The 9,632-nt window shown below is 28.0% G+C and overlaps 2 protein-coding genes and 1 long non-coding RNA gene across 4 annotated transcripts in view; 1 reads left to right on the top strand and 2 right to left on the bottom strand.

Annotated features, from left to right (window-relative positions):
• Positions 1 to 2,070, bottom strand: part of LOC106677710 (Mitotic arrest-deficient 1) — a 14,177-nt gene extending 12,107 nt beyond the window's left edge. Inside the window, exons 1-2 of the mRNA XM_014415795.3 lie at positions 1,592 to 2,070; positions 1,357 to 1,526 (exon numbers count right to left, since the gene is read on the bottom strand). Coding sequence (XP_014271281.1) covers positions 1,357 to 1,526; positions 1,592 to 1,865 — 444 coding nt within the window. The 5' untranslated portion in view covers positions 1,866 to 2,070. The remainder of the gene's footprint in view (positions 1 to 1,356; positions 1,527 to 1,591) is intronic.
• A 338-nt stretch (positions 2,071 to 2,408) lies between these two features.
• On the top strand, positions 2,409 to 4,868 carry LOC106677648 (uncharacterized). The gene is made up of 4 exons (XM_014415694.3): positions 2,409 to 3,085; positions 4,014 to 4,146; positions 4,516 to 4,645; positions 4,727 to 4,868. The coding sequence occupies exons 1-4, from the start codon at positions 2,415 to 2,417 to the stop codon at positions 4,810 to 4,812; spliced, it is 1,020 nt and encodes a 339-aa protein (XP_014271180.1). The 5' UTR covers positions 2,409 to 2,414; the 3' UTR covers positions 4,813 to 4,868.
• LOC136796268 (uncharacterized) overlaps positions 4,432 to 9,632 on the bottom strand; it is a 5,877-nt gene continuing 676 nt past the window's right edge. Inside the window, exons 2-3 of one of the 2 annotated variants that reach the window (XR_010843964.1) lie at positions 6,517 to 6,684; positions 4,432 to 6,439 (exon numbers count right to left, since the gene is read on the bottom strand). This is a non-coding gene — a long non-coding RNA (uncharacterized lncRNA). Of the gene's footprint in view, positions 6,685 to 9,632 lie in introns of both variants that reach the window. The other variant, XR_010843963.1, reaches the window with a different exon arrangement.

Raw genomic sequence — 9,632 nt, 5'->3', positions numbered from 1 at the left:
TATATATACTTCTTGCTGACCTTTGCAAGTTCAAAATATTTCAGCTTAATTTAATGGAATAACATTATCTCAAGTTTTTAAAAATACTTAAGTAAAAATATTTGCCTTACAGAAAGAAGAAACAAATATATGAACTCATTATTATAAAAAGGATTTTGTATTGCCTGTACCCATTAAAATATAACTGAAATAATAATATCCTAGAAATTGAAATGAGCAAGTAAAGTAATGAGCTCAGTCATGAATAAAACGCTGAAATGTTAAAATGGCGCTTAAGTTAAAAGTCCAAAGAGTAAAAAACAAAGAAAGGTAAAGATGGAAGAATTGTGTCAGTTATGATTCTGATGGCTTATAGTTGATGAAATAATTTAGACAATGGTTGTTGCTGACATATGACCTCTCAATTATCATTATTTTTATATCTTCATTTTACTTTTTTTTTTTTTTTTATCTAATCAATAACAATTCTAACTTGACCATAAATGGACAAAACACAGAGCAGAGTCAAAATGTGAAGTAAATATTTCAATAAAATTAATGGCCTATACGATTTCTAAAAAAATATTAAAGAGGTATTTTCATAATTGATACATGATGAATAGATTTTTTTAATCTTTTATATTATAGAATGAAAAAAACCAACTCTTTTTAACAAAATAAATAAATATTCCCAACAAATAAAAAATACAGCATTAATTAAACAAAAATAAACTTGGTTATTTTAATTTAAATTTATAATTATAAACTATCTAAATTTGTTTAAACCAAGCACAAGATTTTAAAGTGAGATTACTCGTATTAGATTTTTTAAAAATAATACTGTTAAATCTAAATGTAAATCAATCAATGACAAGCAAGACAAAATTCAAGCTATGGAGATAATCATAAACTGCCATTATTCTTATTTTATAAAAGTACAATTCCAAATAAAAGTTAACGAGTCATATATAGGCTGATGTGATGATGTGACTAATCCTCGAGGGAATATTTTACAAACATTCTCTATAATTTGATTCATATAGTCCAGGAGTCTCCAAAAATGTATAGCTTAAGAACCACAGTAGATTATTCACAAATTCCTAAGGGCCGAGACCTAGCTAGATCATAAATATCAATTAGAGTTAAAATATCCAGTTTCACTATACAATTACACTATAAAATATTCAAATATAATTTTCTGATTAGTAGTTAAATAAAAACATCTCATCGCAAAAACATAAATAATGTGTATATATTAGAATGTGTACTTGATCTTAGGACTGATAATTTATACAAAAACTTCCAAAATATATATTTTTTTACAAAATAGAACTATGAATTAAACTATCCATAGACAAGAACGGTATATACACTTACATTATTCCTGTTTTGTTCTATAGTGGATTTCAAGGCATTTTTCTCTTTGTCAAAAAGCTGTTCGGTTTCTTTTCGATGTCCATGTAACTGAGCGATTCGATTTTCTAGGGTTTTAATTTCAGCCCTTGCTTGGGTCAACTGTGACTTCACATGATTATATTCCCAAGAACCTACATTGAAGGGCAAATACTTTAGACAAGAAAAATAAAAATGAAATAATGCGTCACATACTCACTTATAGAATCATTGAGAGAACTATCTGACAGAATTGAATCAGACTGTCTACACTTTTTTATCAGCATATCTTTTTCATTTAATACGGTATCATCAAAGGGTCGTTTTACACTATTCTGTGTTCCTGGTGTAAGGGGAGTAGGCAAAGGGAGAGGATAGGCGAGATTCGTTGTACTTGATCTTCTATATTGAAGATTAGTACCGGATCTAAAATCGTCAAGCATCCTCGTCAAACCCGAGGGTTGGTTTTGATTCATTTCGTTAAACAGATTCATGTACAACTAGTTCCCTTTCAATATCAAACATAACCCCATCAAAAGTAACCTACCGAAATCTAAAGTTTAACCGCCAAAATATTTCAAAACATTTGAAAATTCACAACTTATCATTATAAATCATACCAATGTATAATCAAATTGCAGCATTAGAGCCATTTAAAAATTACATGATATTATTTTACATCGATTTTCATTTATAAGAGCACTTTTAGACAGAAAAAATTGTATATGCTTAGGATTTATTATTTGATAAACTTAACAAGACAAATGAAGAAACTTAGTGTCATAAACAATATTCAAAATATATTGATTAAATAATTTTCTGTAAGTAATTTAAAAACTCTTTTATGTTTACGACAAGAATCCCATCAAATTATAATACTTTATAAAATAACTTTTGAGCTTTTAAAAATTTGGCTTCTTAAATTTTTATAAGATATATTTTTCAACTTAATAGTGTGTTTTTAATTTAATATTAACTTATTTAAAAATTTTAAAAATATTCGTTGTCACATTAATAGTAACAGTAGCAACAGCTGAACAAAGATGGCGCCATGCAAGGAGGTTGTCACAAGCCAGAGCTCCGATTTAAAGGAACATTTTCTTTTTGAGCGCTTTATTAATTTAAATGCGTATGCCCTAAGTAAAGGATTATGCCTCCACGAACTAAGAAATTTATGTTATTCAAAAAAAAGCTCTTTTTCAATAAAAAATATTTGTTGGTGTAGCTATGTTAAAATAGCTAATGATTATAAGTTTTTATTCTTTATTTTAACTGTTTTAATTTCGTTTCTTTACTTTAAATTACCATTTATAGATGGTATGATGAAAACTGCGTTCGGTATTAAGTGTATATTACCGAATAATTACATAGTCTGGGAAGCAACTAGACCAATTGCCGATTGTAGTATTTGCTCTAATCTCAATAGTGCTGTAATACTCCCTAATATAACTAGGGAAGAATTTTCTAAATATGCTTATTCTTATAAGCCTATTATAATTAAAGGAGCTGCAAAACATTGGTCTGCTGTAAGAACATTTGATTATCATTTTTTTAAAGATCTCTTTCTGAACACTGCTGGCGCATTTGAAAGTGTTGAAGAAGAGTGCCAATTTTTAAACTTCAAGTCTGATTTCAAGAATTTAGAGGATGTATTTAATATGCCATTGAAAAGAATTTATAATGAAAAAGGGACAAAACCGTGGTATATTGGATGGTAAGTTCATTCCACTTTTATGTACTTTATACAATGTGTTGTTAATCAAATCATTTTTATTAACATGAGTAGACTAGATTCTTTATTGAAAAAATCTTCTGCATAATTTTCCAAGTAAGCCTCTGCCAGGCCTTCCTCGTTTACCAGGACACTTGACAAATTCTATTACTGGTTTTCTGTTCTTTTCTAAAGCATGTATATTCTTTGTTGGCTCTCTGAGTTGAGCGGTGACAGTGAATAGTTTTTGATTATCTTCACTCCATAGATTTACTAAACATGTACCATTTCTCCCACTTAAGAAATTAACCAAGTCATCTTCATCACTTAATTCAAGCTGTAGCTTACCGAGTTCTACTAACCTTTCTGTTAAATAATTTACAAATGTTTTTGGATTTTTTTCATAATCCTTAGGAATGAAGCACAAGAATTCTTTGTATCCAATTGGAAGAACAATATTTATTGTTGGTTGTTTAAACATATCCGTTAAATTACCTTTTACTTTTTCATTTCTTTCATAAAAGTAATATCATTTATATGTTAGGCAATTATCATTTCTATTGTGTCTTATATGCAATTTTTTCCTTCATTATGAATTTAGTTTAAAAAAATAAATAAAACAAAAACATATGGTCTAAAATTTTTCTTTGATACTGCCTAATAATTAATTTCAACTTTGGTAAATTTATAATTTATAAATATATTATTTTTTCTATTTGTAAAAAAAAGGCATTTTTTAAATGAGTAAATTTAATGAAACTTACTTTATGCTAAATTACAATTTTATTCTACATTTCTAAATTATGCTTAGTTATTATAAATTTGAATTCAGTGGTAAAAAAAAAAAAAAAAAAAAAAAAACAGAACCATATACATTTATTTAAACCTTTTTTGTTTAATATATGATTAATGAAGTTATTTTATTTTGAAGGAGCAATTGTAATAGAGAAATGCTGAAGAAGATGCGACGGCACTATACGAAACCACATTTTCTTCCCATCGATGCTGAACATTCCCATGTTGATTTTATTTTCATGGGCTTTGATGAAGGAGCATTTATGCATGTAAGTATAGTTTTTCTGTTGATAGAAATCTAATGATTATTGAACTAAAGATTTCTATAAATTTATATGGTTCTTTTAGATTTTTGTTTATTTATTTGATAGTTCAGATAATCTGATTAATATTTAGGCATTCCTTAATGAGGTCAATATTTCTTATTCTTATTTTTTTAATTATAAGTTATCAATATTAATCTTAAGCATAACATTATTGGTAAAATTGTAAAATGACTACAAGTTTAAAGAAATTTTCATTCATTTATTTTTCATCTATTTTCATGTTTACTATTTAAATTGCAGTTGCAGTTTTAAACTATATAACTAAAAGATTCCAAGTTCTAAAATTAATTGATAAAATGAATTTGTTTCCAGCTTGACTATATTAGTCGTTTGATGTGGCAAGCACAGTTAAGAGGCCATAAAACTTGGCATCTGCATCCTCCTCCAGAATGTGAAAGTGTTTGCTCTCCAATTTCCTTCACGGTCAATCCTGGAGACATTCGTAAGTAATATTTTCCTTAGCTGTTTTTCAATAATTTTTTCAACGAATGCATTTCATATATATTTTTTTAAATTTTTACAGTTCTTTTGGATACACGCCAGTGGTATCACAAGACATATGTATCTCCTGGGGAGTTCTCTCTAACTGTTAGTTCCGAATATGGATAATCGAAGAAAATTCTCAAGACCTTGAGGCATATTGAAGTTCCTTCATAGAATATTTTCCAGTCTTATGTATTCTGTTTTTTAAATTAATTTCTAGTAGCTTCCATTTTATTATTATTTTATTTTATCTTGTTTCTTTTTAATGTATTTATTTTTAGAATAAGTTATAATAAATTTTAACTGCTTTTTTATTAATATTCTAAATAATTCAGGATATTAAAAAACTTGTTATACATTTATTTATAAGATATGTGCCATTAATAATTGTAAATATGTATATAGAAAAAATCATAGTTATTTTTAATTGTATTTTTAATATATATATTTTTTTAAATCTCTGTTTTACTTTATATTCACAGCCCTTTACTATTTTATCTTTTTACTATATTATTATTAAAATAATAGCAATGCATTAGATTGTTTTAATATGTCTATAAAGTTCACTCATTTTAGATTAAACAAAGTACGTTCAAATCCATAGTGTAAATTTTAAATTACATTGTTTGAGTATTAATTGTACACCAGTTTTTTTTTCTTTTATTCGAGTGATTATTCAAACAATTTTCTACTGCTCAAAAAAGAAAATAGATTTATGAAATGTGAGGGAAAAAATTGTTCCTCTTTAAGTAGAAGGAAAGCACCAAATAGTTATTTTGATTAACTTATTCAAGTCTGATTTTTTTATGATTTTTCAAAATCAGAGAAATAGTTGTATCTTCTTATCTGTAATTTTTTGAAACTCATTAGTTTTGTTAAAAGTACCAGTATTTAATTCAATCTGAAAACATCTTTCTTTAAGGTCAGTGTATATATATAGTACAAAAAAAATTAATTAAATACTTTTTATAATGCAATGCTATTAAAAAAAAAAAAGGATTGTTCCATACCCTGAAAAAAAAATTTAAGTCTCAAGGTCAGTGTGGTCCTGCCACTCAGCCTTGTTATGACAAATAAAGTACCTACTTACGAAAAAAAAGTCGCAATCCAATCAATACTGTATAATGACTCTATACAGCATTATCACCTAGATAAGCATCATTATGCCTTTATTAAAATTTACAGAGAAATTATGATGATATTAGCTTGAGCTTGAGGATCAATACAGTTGGAAAAGAGGAGATCAAAAACAGCAGGTTTATAAAAGCTTCAACAAACTTAACACTGTGAGTAGGCTCGGAATTGAAGACTCGGGCGAATAAACCATGTTAAAATGATGACAAACAGTATTTTCTGGACTGGGGATCCCTAGGAAGGTGACATAAAGGAAACCTTAAGACTTTTCCATGCCAACCTTATTTCTAATGATTAAAAAAAAACTATACAAATATAGCACCATTATACACCAAATAAAGATTCTGTAGATTTTCTCTTTTTAAAAAGATGAACCACAACATTTTTAAACAATACACACACCACTCTTTTAACTATAAATTTGTGGATTTATAAAGTCTAAAATGTGAAGTACAATCTTTTTCAATAAGCAATTTTGATAGATACCAACTTCTTTGTGAGATTCAAAGGTTCTTAAAAAGGATTAATGTCCAATGTGTTATTGGCTCGATTTTGGAATGTGATTCAATTTTTAACTTCTCTAGTTACTGCAGAAAATTTAGGACCAATATCTTCATACCTAGAAACAATACATGGTAGAAATAAATTATTTAAAATGATACTTCAATTAGAAATACAAAAATACTTATCTTCAACCTGTTATATGTCTTTCTCTAGTGAACATCTGTGCCCTTTTTCAGAATAAAATGCAAAGTAATACTATTAATCTTGTAGTTTCTACTTACTACAATTTTATTCACTTGAGCTTTTTGTTTTGTTTTTTTACTTTTTAACAGCAATAATAATATCACTAATAGTCATCTCCTATATGGAATAAAAAATATTAGTGCTTCTCCTTTGTAATTTGTATACATTTTTGAACTAATACCGTTTGGCTTTGTTATGAAACAAGGCCCAGGAGGTATATAATGCTGATAAAAAAAAAAATTATAAAGTATGAAATAATTTTCACCACATAGAAAGATTATAGTTATAAAATATAGATATATTATGAAAACAGATTTGGTATATTTTTTAGATTTACGATAAAACTATGAAGCAAAGAATTTATTTAATATGATTTTCAAAAATTTAAATTAAATTTAAAAAAAATTTTCACAACAAAAGTAACTTTGCTGTCTTGGACCACTCATGTATTTCAGTATATGCTGGAAAGAAATTTATTCGACTTTTTTTTTTGCCACAGAAGCACTGAGGCCAATAAGGCCTATTGTGCACCACTAACATTACGACAATGTTGCAATTGACATCACAACATTGTGGTAAGCTCGTTAGAGCTTAAGGTTTGAAGATTCTAAGAAAATAAGTAGACTTCAAGGATTGATCAGCTCCCACCGCTTAGGATCCGCCCCAAATAGTGCGAACCTCAAACCTGCAAATCGGTCACACCAACTAATGTGGTATGCTGTAGCAGAATCTGCACAGGGATGACTCTGTTAGCTTGAGGTTAAACATATATTTATTTAATCTACAGTGATCTGTATTATCCTAAGAGAGCTCCTGTCCAGCCGTAGCAGTTCATCGCTTCGACCTCTACGGGGTTCGTCAAGGAACAGCTAAGCTTGTCTTAGTCTTTTGTTAAGCCAGTGGCGCTTGGCTCTCAATCCATAAGCTGCCTTTATAGTGCTTTTGGCATAGCTCAGGCTTATGCCACACACAGGCTCAGGAGTTATAGGAATGATTTCAGAGCCATTCCTTGCAAGTCTATCAGCGTGTTCGTTGCCAGTGTTACAGTGTTATTCGACCTTTAAGTTTCTCATATTTATATTTTTGCTGCTACCCAGTTATTAATATCAAACTAACTTAGCTATCTGCCTATTTATTAATTTTAATGAACTTCTTTTCTTCTCTTAGAACATCTCCAAATTGTCACTTCCATAACATGGGATTGATACAAAGACCCCTTAAAATATTTGTCTAAAGAGTTAATACCAGGTATAGGCTCCAAAGGTTCTAGTAGCTGCTTCAATAATGAAGTTATTGCTTGGAATAGATCTTTTATATTCTCACTAGCACCATGGCCCTAACTGACAGTAGATTCAGGAACCACATACATAATACAATATTTTTTTTAGTTTAAATTATAAAATATACTTGGATTACATTTAAATTTATGTTAAACTCATAAAAATATTGCATATAATAATTTGTTTGATAGGTTTTTGCAGTTGTGTCTCGATAAGAAAATTGTTTTAAGGCTTCATTTACTAACTATAATTCCTATGATATAATGGTATAGGAACAAGTCCTGCAAGTGGTCCTTCTTGTCAATGCCTGGTGGCTACCAATAGGTTATAATAGAGGCTTAGACTACATAGAGGTCTCATTCTAATCAGATTGGCTGGATCAAGATTCATTTCTCAGTACTGCTGAGAATTAAAAATCAACTACCCTACATAGAAATTGAACTCATACCATTCTGGAACTTTGCCCCAAGATGCACGAACATGACCTGAACTCATATGATACAAACTATAGATATCGTTAACAAGTCTTTTTTCTCCAGAGGAGTGAAACATTTAGCATAAATGTTTTAGGGGATTGAATTAATCCCTCCTACGAAGGCCCTTGGAGGTTGTTGATCTATGAAGGGATAAAAAAGGATATCTGATATAACAACCCATGAAAGAAACTAAATAACTTAATTGACTAAAATTAAAAAGTTGGATAGTTTGATTTTTTCTTACCAGAAACAAGAAAACATATTTTGAGTAATTGTAAGCTTCGAGTGAAAATTTATAACTGTAACTGGATACTGGATTTAAGCAATTGAATTTTTAGTTTTAGTTTCTATAATTTTTCCCCATATCTCTCTGAATTAGTTAGTACATTTATGTGGTATTAAATCCATGTGAAAATGGGTTAATACCACAAATTTAGATATAAGATAAATGCTCATACATATATGAATATTTTTATTTTAAATTAAAAAAAAATTGTTTTTATTTAAATTAAGAGTTTGCTAGGGAAACAGATTTAGTACGTCAATACATTAGTAATTTAATGTATTTAAATTAAAATATCTTTTTTAACAAACAAAACTCCAATGACAGAAGGTTGAACTATATTTATATGAAAATGATTAATTTATTTATTTTTATTATTTTATGCGTGAAAAAATTAAAAAATACAATTTTGAAAGGCTATAAAGCATAAAAGAGTTTCTCATGACTTTTTATTTCATTTTGAACACAATCTGATGATGGTTGTTTATAATTTTTAAACTTTCTTAACACATTATACACTTAAATTTATATTATTTCCATTGGTTTTCTCAAACTAAAGTTTTTTCTTCCTATATTTTCATTCACCTTCAAACAAATTTAATTATTAAAACCAAAAAGTGGAAACAACTTTTTTTATGAATATAATTAATTATGATTTTAAATACACAAAATGTATTTTAAATATTTGTAGATGGTCAGGATTGCGGTCAAAAAAAGAACAAATGGTTTAAAACTATTTTAATGTTCGACGTTTCGCCCCACTTTGCAGGGTTTCATCAGGGCTAAAAAGATACAGAAAAAAAACTGAGAATATTACAACAATAAGATACAATAAGGTAATTTCATTAAATTAAGTTATTTTCATTAATTTTTTTATAAGGTAATTTTTTTTTTTTTTCTGTATCTTTTTAGCCCTGAAGAAGCCCTGCAAAGTGAGGCGAAACGTTGGACATTAAAATAGTTTTAAACTATTTGTTCTTTTTTTTACCGCAACCCTGACCATCTCCAAATATTTAAATTTTTACG

This window comes from Halyomorpha halys, unplaced genomic scaffold (assembly GCF_000696795.3).
Source record: "Halyomorpha halys isolate HHAL.00 unplaced genomic scaffold, Hhal_1.1 Scaffold106.1, whole genome shotgun sequence".
NCBI lineage: Eukaryota > Metazoa > Arthropoda > Insecta > Hemiptera > Pentatomidae > Halyomorpha > Halyomorpha halys.
The sequence above is the reverse complement of the archived record's forward strand: the minus strand, read 5'-3'. Positions and strand labels throughout refer to the sequence as shown.